At 36.6% G+C, this 15639-nt stretch overlaps 1 protein-coding gene across 12 annotated transcripts in view; it reads left to right on the forward strand.

The window, feature by feature from the left end:
- Positions 1-15639, forward strand: part of ATE1 (arginyltransferase 1) — a 145482-nt gene that overhangs the window by 98836 nt on the left and 31007 nt on the right. For 11 of the 12 annotated variants that reach the window (XM_073240296.1, XM_037011139.2, XM_037011138.2 and 8 more), the window contains one exon: positions 9724-9844. The exons of the other annotated variant lie outside the window; for it this stretch is intronic. In XM_073240296.1, the coding sequence (XP_073096397.1) occupies positions 9724-9844 (121 nt within the window). The remainder of the gene's footprint in view (positions 1-9723; positions 9845-15639) is intronic. 12 annotated transcript variants of the gene reach the window in all.

Below are 15639 nucleotides of genomic sequence, written 5' to 3' on the forward strand. Positions count from 1 at the left end.
AAAATAAAGGTGAAGATTGTGATTAAAATTGAATTAGAATCCTTATTCTCTATTATTTGCCAATAATAAAATAAATAGCCCAGTCTTAAGGAAGCTTTGAAGTTAGTCCTGAAGGCTTTGTGAACCCTTTGGATTTTAATTAAAGAAACACAGAGTACCATCACTTTGTGTTTGTCAGTGGGAAAAATATGTATTTTTAAATTTTCAAAGCTTAGCCTAGCAGCACATGGAGTACATCTGGTGGCTTTCAGAATTGGGGAGCACAAATGGATTCAGATGTTTAGGCCCTTTGTCCTCACTGGTCTCAGCTCACCTCGCCAACTGAGCGTGGCACAGTCCAAACACAGTTTCTGAAAACAGAGCAGCTAGAGTTACTTCTCAAGCACTCTCTTGGGGACCGATAAAGTCACTCTCTGTTTTTGTAATGAAATCAGGGGGCAAGGGGCCTGCTGTAGCACTTGGTGCCTGGGATTCCACCGGTGTCGTCTTCCAGGGAAGGGACTGGATTCAATAAACCTGTATTCTTGCTCTCTCTGGAGGTACAGCCCACTCTAATGGGCTTTTTTGAACTATTTTTGTTTATGTAGTATTAGAGCTTCTCTTTAAGCAATTGGTTTAATAAAATCAATAGGTTTATTGTAGAAAAATGGGATACTGATATCAGCTTTACCTGATAAGAGACTTCAGTGTCTAGTTAGTCTTTCTTGTTTGCTCAGTGCTACGGATGTTCACTCTGTGTGTGTGTGTGTGTGTGTTTAAATAATATTATCTTTTTAGTGTTCTTACATTTTAATTTAACTTGAACTTTCAAAACAAAAGTCTGCTGGTTTATCCTCTTCTCAGATACTCACGAAATCCTTCATATTTTTCAAAATATTTATAAAGTATTCTTGAGAGTGAAATCTCATAAAGATCTTTGCCTCAGGACCAGAGTTCAAAGGAAAGTCCATTTGGTTTTAATTTGAAAACTGTAAAAACAAAATACCCTCAGAATGGCAGGGTGTGAATTGGTAACTTCAATTTTATTGCAATCGGCCAAGCCCATCTCCAGATGTTTCCAATTAAAAGCCAAGAATGCTAACTTGGGTGAATATTATATGAAAGCATTTCTTTACTTTTCTCTGATTTTTTTTTCCTGAGAAAAACAACAGTCTTAAATCCTTTAACTTTAATTAAAGAAATAACTTCTCATTTGCATATCATTTAAACTCATACAAAGAAAAACGTAATATTCAAAGAGAATCTGTACATGTCAGATTTGTAAACATATATAGTCCTAAATGCACAGGGGTTCACATATGTCTTCTTAAAAAGGTCAAAAAAAAAGATTTTTAAAAGATGTTAAAGCCCTTTAGAAATTAAAATCGTGTATTTCTGGACTTACTATAATCAATGAATGAACCTTTTAATACTGAGAATTTGCTTTAAATGGGGTGGTTAGTAATTTCAGTGCTTCCTTCAGGATGGTTATAGGGAATTTTCCACTATAATATAAATAATAAGCTTTTCTTTTTGATCCGTTGTACTTTAAGTTGTAAGAAGTATTTCTGTAGGAATTTAGGAAGATGTAGTAAGATAGAAGAAACTAGAAGGTAATTTTAAAACTATGGATTTCATATTTCTCCAGATAATACCAGGTTACAGTAGGGTCCATTCAAGAGTTTGAAACTTGCTCCAAATATATCATTCTGTATTAAGAAGAAAGATACCTACTGGTAATAAACTTGAATTTATGGAAATTGGCATTTTTTCAGAGAAAAGATAGAGTTACTCTTTTTAACTAACCTAACATTAACATTTTGAATGTTAAGATATGTTTGTTTTTGAAGTGTCCACAAACCATAGATGCAGGACCCTACACTAACCTGTAGAGCTGAAACGATTGTTTCTCATTCATTTCCTATTGGTGAAGTTCTGGCAGACCCGTGTTTGGGAGCTCAGGAGAGAGAGCTGTGTAGGTCTGAGATCTGTTTTTACTTCTGGTAAGTTGATAATCTTTTCCCCAAACATGGTGCTGCTCAGACTTGAAGACAGTACTGCAGAGGGGGTCTCTTTGGAGGGACAGCCCGATCGTGCTGGCCGGCTGACCTTTGTGTGCCGCCAACAGCTTGTTGATGCTCGTTGTTGCTCTTGCGCCTGCGGCCCACCACCTTGCATCGACTCCGGGCTGCAGAAGTCGTTGGAGCACAACTGCCTCCTTTTGCCCAGCCCCACAAAGCTCCTTTCATGTTTTCATCCTTGATGCGGAACAGAGTTCCTGTACATATGGGATTGAGTTGTGATTTTTAAGATTTTTGAAGTTATTTTGTAAATACTTTAAAGAACTGTGAATATTTTTTGATACAGGTATAGAGAGGGAAGAATCAGGAGTCGAGTCCACATCGTTGCACTGCATGATTTTTTGCATGTCAGTACAATACAGATAATACTTGTTTTCATTACCTTTTTACATTATTGTGGGATTTAACTGAGATGATACACAAAATTGTTATGGGGACTGTGTTCTTAACACACACAGGGAGAATTCATTTGAGCTGTTGACATTTTCAAAATGACACTGCTCAACTCTGAACAGATGAAGAAGCCTTTTTATAAGTTGCGTTTCCCCCTCTTTTTTAAAAAATGAAACTTAATATGAAAAGCTCTGCTTTTCTTTAAAAGAAAGTGTATGCCACACATGGTGTTGGGGGGATCACGGGGAAGACAGTGTAGCACAGAGAAGGCAAATAGCGACTATGCGGCATGTTACTACACTGATGGGCAGTGACTGCAATGGGGTATTGGGGGGACATGATATGGGGGAATGTAGTAACTGCATTGTTTTTTCATGTGAAACCTTCATAATAGTGTATATCAATAATACCTTAATAAAAAAATTTCTCAAAAAAAAAAGTATATGCCAGTGGAAAAAGGAAAGAAGTATTTTCAGCTTTGAGGAAAAAAACTAAATTGACACAAACCAGTAGTTTCTAACCTTCTTGAGTAAGAGACCCCCATTTTAATTTCAGTAACTCTTACAGATCCTGTCACGATAATATACTTGTGCTTTTAGTATTACATGATGATTCACTGAATTCTCAAAGGTGGGGAACTCCTCTTAATACAACAAAAATATGATGGAGCTGCATCACAAGTATGAGCTTAGCAAATACTGATTTGTGTGTGCGATGTTGATGTGCAAGACAGAGCACACTACAGTAACGTCTACTGCGTTAAGTCGAAAAGGGATGGGTGGAGTGTACTGGATTAATTGTTCATTCATCCAGCAGTGATTTGCTGAGCACATTTTGGGACACATCAGTGAACAACACATCCAACTGAAACTCCTGACCCTGTGTTCTGTCAAGGCGTTTCCTATAGATATAGTTAGGGATGAAGTGAACAAGAGTGTTAGTTAGAAGGCAGTAAGTCCTCTGGAAGAATACGAGTGAGGGGAATAGGTGGGCTCCATTGAGAAGGTAGCATTGGAGCAGAACTTGAAATGGATGATGGCGTTAGCCCTGGGATATCTGCAAAACCAGAGAGACAACAGTCAGAAACCCTGAGGTGCCAAAGTGTTCCAGGAGCAGTGAGAAGCCAGTGTGCTCAGGGAGGAGTGATGGCCAGAAAGGAAATGTGACTAACGCCACTGAGGGCCTCATAGGCTGTGTCGTGGCTTTGGCTCGTACTTTGCCTCAGATTGGATGTATGGCAGTGTAAACAAAATAATCCATTTTAAATGGATTGCCAGTAGGTTTAGTGGTTGTATCAGGGGCTGTGGGAAAGGAAATGGGAAGTGACCACTAATGGTATAGGTTTCTTTTTAAAGTGGTGAAAATGTGACAGAATTAGGTGGTGGTGTTGATTGCACAACCTTGTGAATACACTGAACACAACTGAATCGTATACTTCAAAACAGTGAATTTTGTGCGAATTACATCTTTTAAAAAATTACCAAAAAGGTTGATTGCCAGGGCTTGCTAGAACCATTTTGCCCCTCCTCCATCTACTTAATGTAGTTTTTGCCTTTGAAAATTCAGATTTCTAACTAGTTATACCTTGAGAGAAAGTCTCTTAGTGTCGTGGGCTGTGTTTTTGTTAGATGCAAAGGATATTAAAAAAAATATTTTAAAATATCCTTGCTGAGATTGTTAATGACTGTGAAACCAGAGTTTTCTGGATGCTCACTTCTTCTGTATCTACTTAACATGCCTACGTTCACTTTTATTCAGTAAGAAATGATAGTGGGATGCATTTAGCCTCGGGGGATCAAAATGAGTGTAACTTTTAGGCCAGATTCTATTATATTTTGCTAAACTAAGATATCCTCTATACAATTTATTTTGTGATTCTTTTATAGGGAGAAAATTAGATCAGTATGATAATGCTCTTCAAATTATGGTCTAAAGCATGCAATTGATTTCATTGATCAAAAACCAAAATTGTGTGATTTCTTCTTCCAGAAGAAGCAGTTATTTTTAATAGTAATAGGGCAGGAAATGTATTTAGCCAGGTTTTTTTCCCCCCTGACTGTTTTAAATTTAGCTTTGGCATTTCCTTGAATTTCAATTTGTGACAACCTAGTAAAGTTGATTGAAATATTTATTATGTATTTTAAAATTTTCCCTTTTTTGTGGGGCAAAGTGTACTATAGTTCGGCTTTTACAAATACTCTAAGTGGTTTCCTTTAAAGTAAATAAAACCATAGACAACTCAGTCATACTCTGAGTAAAAACATTCATTCTTCTATGGAAACTCAAAATAGGCACTTTTTTTGTTTTTATTTTGTTTTCCGTCCTAAAACAGCTTATAAACAGTTGCAGATTTATGACAGTTGGTGGAGCTCTAGCTCACGGAGTTTGCTGAGCTTACTTACCTTTGAGGACTTTGAATTGAATGGTTATTGTTCACCAGAAATGTTTAACTCATAATGAACAATACACATTCCCTCCTCTATTTTTAGGTTTTTTTAGAAGATAGCTTTTACCTTTCCAGGCATCTCATCAGTTTGAGGTACATTATCCTCGCCTGTAGCTTTTCCTCTTAGGAAGGTGCTCTTGCTTAGTAAGGTTTCATTGTGGTGCTTTCCTTGTTGGGTGGGTTTTTTTTGAGGTGGTGTAGCGGTAATCCCAAACTCATCTTCTAAATTTGTAGATCACATTGAAAGAATGCCCTAAACAATTGTGAGGTAAGCCATCAGACCAATTACATTTTAAAATTTTGAGTACTTTATAAATCTGTGGTAGCTCAGATTTCTTATTTACAAAAAGTCAGCACCCTGTGAAAGAATTAATCTGCTTTTTACTTCAGATGTACTGAATGAATGTACTTAGAGGCTAATTAAATATATTTTTCTTCTGACCATGGGAAAGTATGTCCAAATCCTTAAGTAATTACATTCCTAATACAGACATTTCTCATTTTCTTACACTAGCTGGAAAGGCAGGGTGCATTTCAAGCCCTTGCGTTTCTCATTTGTGTTATGGTGACTTTAAATTGAGCTGCAAACACTTTGGTCACTTAACTCTAAACCAGACAAGTTTGGAAAGCATAACATTTCAAAGGGGTTTATTTCGTAAAGCTCTTTGTATTTTTTGATGAATTGAGAGAATATTTTGAAGTACTGAAATAAGCCTATACTTATGAGGAAAACAATGTTTTAACCTAAACTAAAAACTTGTTACTGGAAGAACAGAATTCAAAATGTATATGCTTATATCTTTGCAATGAGACAAACTCTTTAAGTATTTAAAGAGTTCAAAATAAAATATCTGACCCATTGTTCTGAACGACTGCTGCCTTAAAGGAACATTGTGAAACTTAAGGAAACTTGGAGAGCTGTACACCGTCATACCTGATATGTTCCTGTGTGCCCTGCATCTTCGTCTAGGCCTCCCACTCCTGGTAGATTGTGAGTTGTCTGGAGTCATGCACTTGTTCACCTCTTTGTTCCCATTGTTTTGTGTCTGTCATGTTGTAAATATTCATTTACTGTTCAGTAACTGAATATTTTCAACTGTCAGCATACCTTTAAGCCTGACTGCCCGCAGGCCTCCACTCTCCATGCCCCCCAAGCCCCCCACCTCAGTCCCCATTATTTGATCTGTGCATCTTATCCAGTCAGCATTCTGTTCCACCTTAAATTAGAAAATGGTGTCATTTTTATGCACTGGGTTTTATTTTTGTTTTTTTAACTTAGGATGATACATATATTTTCTTTTACTAGATATTATCGGGATTCTCTTATGTCCTGCTATCACAGTAGACAAGATACATCATAACCACTGTTTCTTTGTTCATATCATTAATATTGGCAATACTAAATACAGAATTTTAGAATAGTTACGAAGAGCCAGAAAATTATGCTAATGAAGAGTGATAAGGGGGGCTTAGATCTACTAGATATTAAAATATAATATAAAGCTTTGATAGTTAAAACAGTGTGGCACTGGCACATGAATAGATGGTTCAGTGTAACGATAAGTAGAAAGTTTTCAGAAAGAGATCTAAATATATATGGAAATTCAGCAAGTTATCAGAAAGACATTTTAAATCTCTGGAGGAAATGATGGTTGTTCAAAAAATGATCTTGAGGCCACTTGGTAAACAGCTGAAAGAAATCAGATCATATCCTTTTCTTATACCTACACCAAAATAAATTCCAGATAGAGCATAAGTGTAAATGTAAAATTATAAAACCATAACATTACTAGGAAAATAAATGAAAATTTTTTATAGTTTTCAAGTGATAGTGACCTTTTTAATTATATTATGAAACCCAGACATGTTTTTAAATGATAAATTTATCAGTTATCAGATTTCTACATGGCAAAATAACATGTCAAAAAACAGCTAAACTAGGAAAATACAATGTATTTTATGAACTAAGGGTTAATTTACTTAACATATAGAGTTTTTCAATTAATAAGATAAGACCAGAAATGTAATAAGATTGACCAACTTAATGGAAAAGTAAATACAAATTCCTTAAATATATGGAAAAATACACAATGCAAATTAAAACCACAATGAAATGCCATTTCTCAGGTTGGCAAAGATAAAAGTTTTTATGGTGTATTGTGTTGGTAAGGATATGGGGAAATCAGCACTTGGAAATGTAACATTCCTTACGGAGTGTAAAGTGGCATAGCTTCTGTGGAAAACAGTTTTGTGCTCTAAAACTTAAAGCCCTTCTACCCAACAATTCTATTTCAAGGAATTTATCCTAGACATACTCACAAATGGTATATGTACAAGAATATTTGTATTGTCTCAAGTGGTTATATCATTTTAAACCAGCGCTACCCAACCTCTAGACTAAGTCCTTTGGCCAAACTTGTTTTTCAGCTTTCTTTATTGCAGCCATTCTAGTGGGTATGCAGTGGTGTGTCATTAGTTTTAATTTACAGTTTTGGTAACTTTTGTTGAACATCTTTTCATGTGCTTATTAGGCATTCATACATCTTTAGCAAAGTGTTTAAATCTTTTGCCTTGTTTGAAAAAAATTGGATTGTTTATTTTTACTGAGTTGTTAAATTCTTTATATGTTATAGATACAAATCTGTTGTCTGATACATGTTTACTAATATTCTGTCCCGGTCTTTGGCTTGCCTATTTATTTTCTTTTTGAAGACAATGTGTAATTTTCATGAAGTTAAGTTAATCACTTTTTTCTTTTATTGTTAATGCTTTCTGTGTACTAAGAAATCTTTTACTCCAAGGTCAAGAAAACTTACTCCTTTTTTGTCCCCCCCTAGAAGTTTTGTATCTTTAGCTTTTATATTTAGCTTTCCCCCCCATCAGATTTTGAAAATTGTTTATAACCCAAAAGAAAAAAAAAATGGTTTAGAACCACTCCTTTAGATTGCTGTCTAGTTTTCATATTTGTTAATATGGACAGTAGCATGTCATGCTTCCCCCTTCCACTAATCAAACAGGCAATGAGTTAATGGAAAGAGAGACACCTTTGATAAAATAAATATCAGACTATCTAGCTTTATAACACTAAGTAAATCGCTATTTCATTTGTAAGTAATCCTGTGTTACGAATTTTGATATTAGATGGGCATGTGGGCCACCTGGGTCTGCCCCTTATAGATGACATTTACTGTTCCTGCTTCCTTAGCAGGCTTTCCCTTTGCATCTAGAATAAAGTCCAAAATATGATTTTTGAGGCCCCCAGATTCTGGCCCCACCCTGCCTTTCCATTTCTGCAGTTCCTGCTATTATTTTCTGTTCTTTAGAGTTATCTTGTGTAGGCCCAACTCTGCGTCTTTATTCTGTTCCCTTCATCTAGATTGTTCTCATTTCTTTTCATTCTGCCCTAGACTTAATCCAGTCTGTTAGATCCCCAGTAAGATTCCATAAACTGCCTGGACTCTCTCCCAATCTCTGAAGCGGAACTACTTTGTGTACATTTTGTTGATGTGGTGTCTCAGCCATTAGTTTACAGACTTCTGAATGCTTCAGATGCTGGGAGGGTGTGGTGTTCATTTTACCTCTGAGTGAGGCTTCATGGAGTGACTCTCACACATTGCTGGCTAGTTAGAGTACCTTTTAGATAGAGAGCTGGGTACCAGTGCTGAGCCCTAAAGCAGCAATATTCTTATAAAGGGTTTTGCTGTACGTAGTATTTTTCAAACTCTGAGGTTATGACCCATTTGCTGATTTTGAAAGCAATTTTGGAGGTTCAAGAGTATCATTTGAAAAAATGGAGTAGAATAGGAAATAAAGAATTACATAACATGAGTAAGCACTCTATAGTGAAAGCTTGGTTTCTGCTTTTACGTTTGCATATGTGTTGTGATGTAAAATGTGTTTCTTACTGTGAGTTGTGGTAAATAAAATTGAAAACTCTAACTCCATAAAGAATTTTGAATTTTAAAATTTATAGAAGAGACATTTGGAATTTAATTAACTGGAACTTTCGACTAAATAATTTCATTCACAATTTTTATTTCTGGAACTCTCTACTAAACAATTTCACATAATTGTACCATCCTCTGTTAATTGTGAAATTACCTGTAGGCGAATGATTTGCTTTTCTTCATCTATGTTCAGTTTTTCTTTTAGATTTGGGGTACATAATTGGGTTCTAAGTATAGAAATCATTTTTTCTGAAATAGAGTTTTTGAAGACACTTTAGAGGATTATTGTCACAGATCCTCTGAAATTTCTGTGATGTTTTTTAAACGTTCTATTTATCAATTTAGATTGCTCAAGGAATATGTTGGTAAAATAGTACTTTTAATACATTAAAATGGAATGACTAATAACAGTTGAGTCTACAGACTTAAAAATTGTGACTAAGGACAGCAAAATTGCATTTTGGAAAATGCGTTCACTTCATATACAAATTATATAATGCTTTCATATATGAAAATAAATTTCACTGTGTTATTAACTAGCATTTAAAAGACAATTGGTTTTGAAACTGGGTATTCTTAGCAATCAGCTCAGCAAGAATCATGTTAGGTATCTCTTCCAAAAGAAAGTAGGAAACTCAAATCTTCAAAATGAACATGAGCATCCCAAACTGGTGATGCGTTACTTTTAGAGCCTTTGAATAAAGTGTGCATTCTTGAGATGGGAGAGCTGTTACTGACAGAGTTGCTTAGTATTTACAGTAAGGCTGTTTCTCGTTGCCTTTGTTTAGATTTGTGATTAAAACCTTTCCTGGAGCTTTGTAACCAGAAAGTTGCTGTGGTAGTAATTCCTGTGCATTTTTTCTTCACTTGTCTTTAGGGCCAGTATAGACCCTCTGATTTGTTGTGTCCTGAGACATATGTTTGGGTACCCATTGAGCAGTGCCTGCCTTCACTTGAGAACTCAAAGTACTGCCGTTTCAACCAGGACCCAGAAGCAGGTATGTTTGGAGCAGAGCTTGGCCAGAAATTGTTGGCTTTGTTTTAGATTCCGTGTGTGTGTCTGTGGGCTCTTAATAGGGTTCAGGTAGCTTTTTATGTGTTGGAGAATGTGCATGAGTATATGCGTATTTGTAAGATAGAGGGAGATGTCACACATTAGTGCACACACACCACTCACACCCGCGGTTCTGGAAATAGTGCAGAAACCTTGCTACTTACTGCCTGACCACTCCCATCGGATTAGTTTTAAGTTGAGGGTTGGTGCCATTGTCCTTTTCATTTACAGTCACCACAGTGCAGAGAAATTGTTCATTTGATTGTTTAGCCAATGTAGGGAAGATAGAAACACTAACAGGACTGAATAAAGTTGTGAAATGGTTTTCTGGGGGCCAACCAGCCAAGGTGGGATTTGTGACAATTCTGTCTTGACTTTCTTATCTCTTCGTACTTCTTCTTTCCTGTCCCTTCTTCTACTTCTTAGGCATAGCCCTGTTTTATCTCTGAGTATTCCCCTTTGGGTACTCTGCACTAGTAGTATGTGTAGACACTAAAAGTACAGTCCTGGTGTCAGACCTCTGCGTTCAGAGCCTGGCTCCATCATCAGCTGGTGAACTGTGCCCCCGGGCAGTTTCATAATCTCCTGGCCTCAGATTCCTGGCCTTCAACATTAAGTTAATAATAGGACCTACCTTCCTGAGCTGTAATGTTTACAGTAAGACCAGCACGCTGTCAGTAGCCCCCTGCTGTGAGTGTCGTTGCTGGTTAGGCAGACCAGTGCGCTATATCCCATCTACTTTGCCGTAGGCTGTGTTTGCCCTGATCCCTCTAACAGAATGTGCAGGTCTGCCTGGATCCCCCGCACGGTTTACCACTGTCTTCTTCCACTTAGGCCTCCTCACCTTCACCGTGTTTCACTGAAGCTCTGTCCCCCAGGGGTGAGTTGCTGTGCTCTGCATGCCTGGGGTGGGTCACCCCATAGTGCCATGCAGTGTCTCCCCCAGACTGAGGTTCCTGGATGCTCCCATGTATGCAGCATTGACCTCTGAGTCCTCACCAACCCAGTGGAAGAGATGCCCAATGCATACTACTTAAGAATATGAACATTTTTCTTCTAGCCCCTGTGGTCTCAGTTTGGGAAGAGAAGGAAAGCAAAATGGAAAAGGCCAGGGGAGGGAAGGGAGTAAATGGAAAAAATCAAACAGGGAAAACAAAGAGGGCACAGAGATAAAATGCAGTCATTTCTTCTTAGATGTGTAATTTTCCACAAATCAGGTTTAATTTTACTTAAATTGATTCATGTACCCGTGTATTCTGTTATCCCTTGAAAAGCTGCTGTGAAATAAGAACAGGCACTTCTTATACATGATGATACAGTAGCATCTGATGGAGGGTGGCTAGAGGAACCCAAGGACTCAATTGCCAGGCACCCTGAGGTTAGCCCCAGGTTTTCTAGATATGTAGATTTCATAGAACAATCAGGACTTTATAGTTCCTGCACCTTATATTATTAATCAGAATTTCATCATTTCATGCTATGTTATACCTCACTGATGAAACAGATAATGTTGCTTAAAAACAAACATAATGAATTTGTCAATCAGTTTTGGAGTCAGGCTGAAAGTGAAAGGCAGAGTGTTTTAGAGTTTTTTCCTTTTAGCTTTTCTCAAGTTCAGGTCAGAGCCAGTCCCTTATGATGAAAACTGTTGAACATCTTACTGTATTATCTCATGTTCATATAAAAACTTATCTCTATAAGTTTCTTCTAATTGAATAATAATATGATCATGAAGTGGTTCTGCCTTCTAAATGTATGACACAATTTCACCTTTCCTTTTTCCTCCTGGATCTAAAGGTTTTGTCTCCACTTGAAGAGTAAAGCAATCACAGGCTCTCCCTGTTTTATGAAGTTGATAAGGTGACTGAATAATTCAGTAAATTAATTCAAGTGAAATAAATAATTCACCTAAAGATTCATTCATGTTAGTAGATTTAAATTCATTTTTCAAAGTAAGCACTAATGAGCATTTCATGGCAGAGACAATTTAAAGTCTTGTATTGCTTGGTTTTTTCAAATATGTACTACACACACTCTGGTGAGTGTGGAATAGATGGCATGTTCTTTTCCTGTAGCTTTAGCTCTTGATAGTCATTGTTTAGAATTCATTTGCAAAAATCAGAAGAGTGAATTTCTTTGAGAATAATGAAGATCCCTTTCCAGTATGCTGAATATTTGGAACTTACCAGAGAACACCATACAGTTTTATCAGTATTGAATATCACAGGCCAGACACTATTTGAAATCAGACTTACATCCTGTGGTTTTAGGAAATTAAAATGCAGTTACATGCTGGAATGTACTGAGCATGCTGTGAAACATAGTCATTTGAGATTTAAATGGTAATCTGTGAGAAATTGCTCTCTTTTTCCAGGCCAGTTTTACTTTTACATGACCCAAACTCTGACTCAAGAAAATTCAGAACTTAATATGGTTAACTTAATGTTAACCAGCATGGTGTTTTTCTCCCTGAAGCTTGTTTCTCCTCTAGCTGCTCAGTAGTTAATTGCGCTGAGGAAGGCACAGCTGACCACCGTGGGTCCCTGTAAAATAAAGTCTGGTGTGTCAGTGGCCACTTGTAAGAAAAAGGACATTTCCTCTCTGTTCTGAATTGTGTAAGCCTCTGGATATCCTCTTCTTCCCTGCCCTTGACCCCTGCCCCCAGAACCCTTAATGGTTTGTAGGTTTGGGTTCTTTGGTTATTTGCTCAACTAGGCAGTCTGAATACCAGTAAAAACCTATTATATTTACTGTTTTATGTCACTGTGGACAGAGGAACCAACATACTGCAGTAACTTGGAAAATTCTAAGAAAATCCTTTTGTTCATAAACAGGTCTTTTGTTTTTCAATTCAGGACCTCTGCCTACTCTAAAGAAAGGATTCCAAAGTTTCTCAAATGTTTTTCAAGTAGAAATGTTAGATTTTTATATTGATAGTTTGACATGTATAGATTTCAAAAATGAGGCATCATAGGTAGCATCTTTCTTTGTTTAAATTATTTTTTAAAAATATTTACTGGTAGCAGTAGTAGAAAATTTCTCCAAATGCATAAAACCACTACTAAGAAGAAAATGAAAATGGCCTTGTCCTACAGCAATAGTCATTACTGGTTTTATGCTCTCCTGATCCTTTTATTTTCTGTGCATATATCTATGCATATTTTTAAAAAAAACAACCAGGAGCCATGCTTCATGCTTTTGTTGTTGTTTTCACTTAATACTTTGTGTCATTTCTTACTTTTAGTAAGGAGAAAATGATTTGACCATTAATTTGGTCATTCAAAAAAGAAATGCCACTATGATGTTTAATTATGAGTATTTTACAAGTGTCATTGAAAGAGTAAACCACATGTTTTGGAGTTGGTTTTAGAGCCATCATAAGCTATGATTTGATTTGATTCTTAAGTGTTGGGCAAATATTGTACTATTTATGTGGATAGTAAAATCCTTTTGGTTCCAGATTTACAAAAATTAAAACTTCATTGAGCATATGCTATTTTCTAAGCACTATCCTATGTTTTCCTGTTACTTCAAGTTATCTTCAGAACATAATTGAGTTTCATCATTTACCCTCTCAGATATTATTTGTTGTAAAAATAAGAGCTAGTATTTGTTTTTAAGAGAGATTTAAAATAATTTTATTCAGATATTGCCCTATAATTTTTTCAAGTACTTCTTTTTAGTATTTATTTCAAAGGAGCTAATTAGAATGTTTATTTCTGTTTCTGCTTACAATTGGAGTAATACACATTTTTCACAGTTTAGTCTAGATTTCACTCCCTCGTTTCTACACATACTTTGAAATGTTTGCAAGAAATTTCTTAATTTCTAAGTCCTAACTTGTTAGTAAAGACACTGAATTTAGATTTGATATAAAAATAACAGCACATATCTTGGGCTATGTGCCTTATGCCCTTTGTGTGAAAATAACCAGATTCAGAAAGAGCTCTGTCCTGTATTCACTTGCCTGTTTCTCCAGGCCTTCCTGAGTCATTTCCTGAGTGCTGTTTATGGTCCCTCAAAAGGATGTACCTCAGCCAAAATATCTTTTTTTTTATTAAGGTATCATTGATATGAAATCTTATGAAAGTTTCACATGAGCAGCATTGCAGTTACTACCTTCATCTGTATTGAGACCCCCCCCTGCCACCCCACCGCAGTCACTGTCCATTAGCATAATTAAGATGCCACAGAGTCACTACTTGTCTTATCTGTGCTACTACACTGTCTTCCCCGTGAGCCCTCCGCACACCATGTGTGCCAATCATAATGCCCCTCAAAATGCTCCCTCTCTCCCAACCCACCCTCCGTACCCCCTTCTCTTTGGTAACTGTTAGTCTCTTTTTGGAGTCTGTGAGTTGGCTGCTGTTTTGTTCCTTCAGTTTTGCTTTGTTGTTATACTCCATAAATGAGTGAAATCATTTGGTACTTGTCTTTCTCCACCTGACTTATTTCACTGAGCATAGTACCCTCTGGCTTCATCCATGCTGTTGCAAATGGTATTATTTGTTTTCTTCTTATGGCTGAGTAATATTCCATTGTGTATATGTGCCACATCTTCTTTACCCATTCATCTACTGATGGTCACTTAGGTTGCTTCCATATCTTGGCCATTGTAAATAGTGCTGCGATAAACACAGGGTGCATATGTATTTTTGAATCTGGGATCTTTTTTTCTTTGGTTAAATTCCTAGGAGTGGAATTCCTGGGTCAAATGATATTTCTATTTTTAGTTTTTTGAGAAACCTCCATATTGCTTTCCACAATGATTGAACTAATTTACATTCCCACCAGCAGTGTAGGGGGGTTCCCCTTTCTCCGCATCTTCACCAGCATTTGTTGTTCCTTGTCTTTTGGATGTTGGCCATCCTAACTGGTGTGATGTAATATCTCATTGTGGTTTTAATTTCATTTCCCTGATAATTAGCGATGTGAAGCATCTTTTCGTATGCCTGTTGGCCATCTGAATTTCTTCTTTGAAGTGTCTGTTCAGATCCTCCACCCATTTCTTAATTGGGTTATTTGCTTTTTGGTTGTTAAAGTGTGTGAGTTCTTTATATATTTTGTATGTTAACGCCCACATTGGATATATCATTTACTAATATATTCTCCCATACTGTAGGGTGCCTTTTTGTTCTGTCGATGGTGTTCTTTGCTGTATAGAAGCTTTTTTGTTTCATGTAGTCCCATTCGTTCGTTTTTGCTTTTGTCCATTTTGCTCCTCCTTGCCCGAGGACATGTGTTCAGAAAAGAGTTGCTCATGTTTATGTTCAAAAGATTTTTGCCTATGTTTTCTTCTAAGAGTTTTTTGGTTTCATGACTTACATTCAGGTCTTTGATTCATTTTGAGTTTACTTTTGTGTCTGAAATTGGACAGTACTCCAGTTTAATTCTCTTACATGTAGATGTTCAGTTTTGCCTACACCAGTTGTTGAAGAGGCTGTCATTTCCCCATTGTATATTCATGGTCCGTTTATTGTGTATTAATTGATCATATATGCTTTGGTTTATATCTGGGCTCTATTCTATTCCATTGATCTATGGGTCTGTTCTTGTGCCAGTACCAAATTTTCTTGATTACTGTGACTTTGTAGTAGAGCTTGAAGTTGGGGAGCATAATCCCTCCAGCTTTATTCTTCCTTCTCAGGATTGCTTTGGCTATTCGGGGTCTTTTGTGGTTTCATATGAATTTTAGAACTTATTCTTTCTAGTTCAGTGAAGAATGCTGTTGGTATTTTG

The sequence above is a fragment of the Manis javanica genome, chromosome 7 (assembly GCF_040802235.1).
Source record: "Manis javanica isolate MJ-LG chromosome 7, MJ_LKY, whole genome shotgun sequence".
Taxonomy (NCBI): Eukaryota; Metazoa; Chordata; class Mammalia; order Pholidota; family Manidae; genus Manis; species Manis javanica.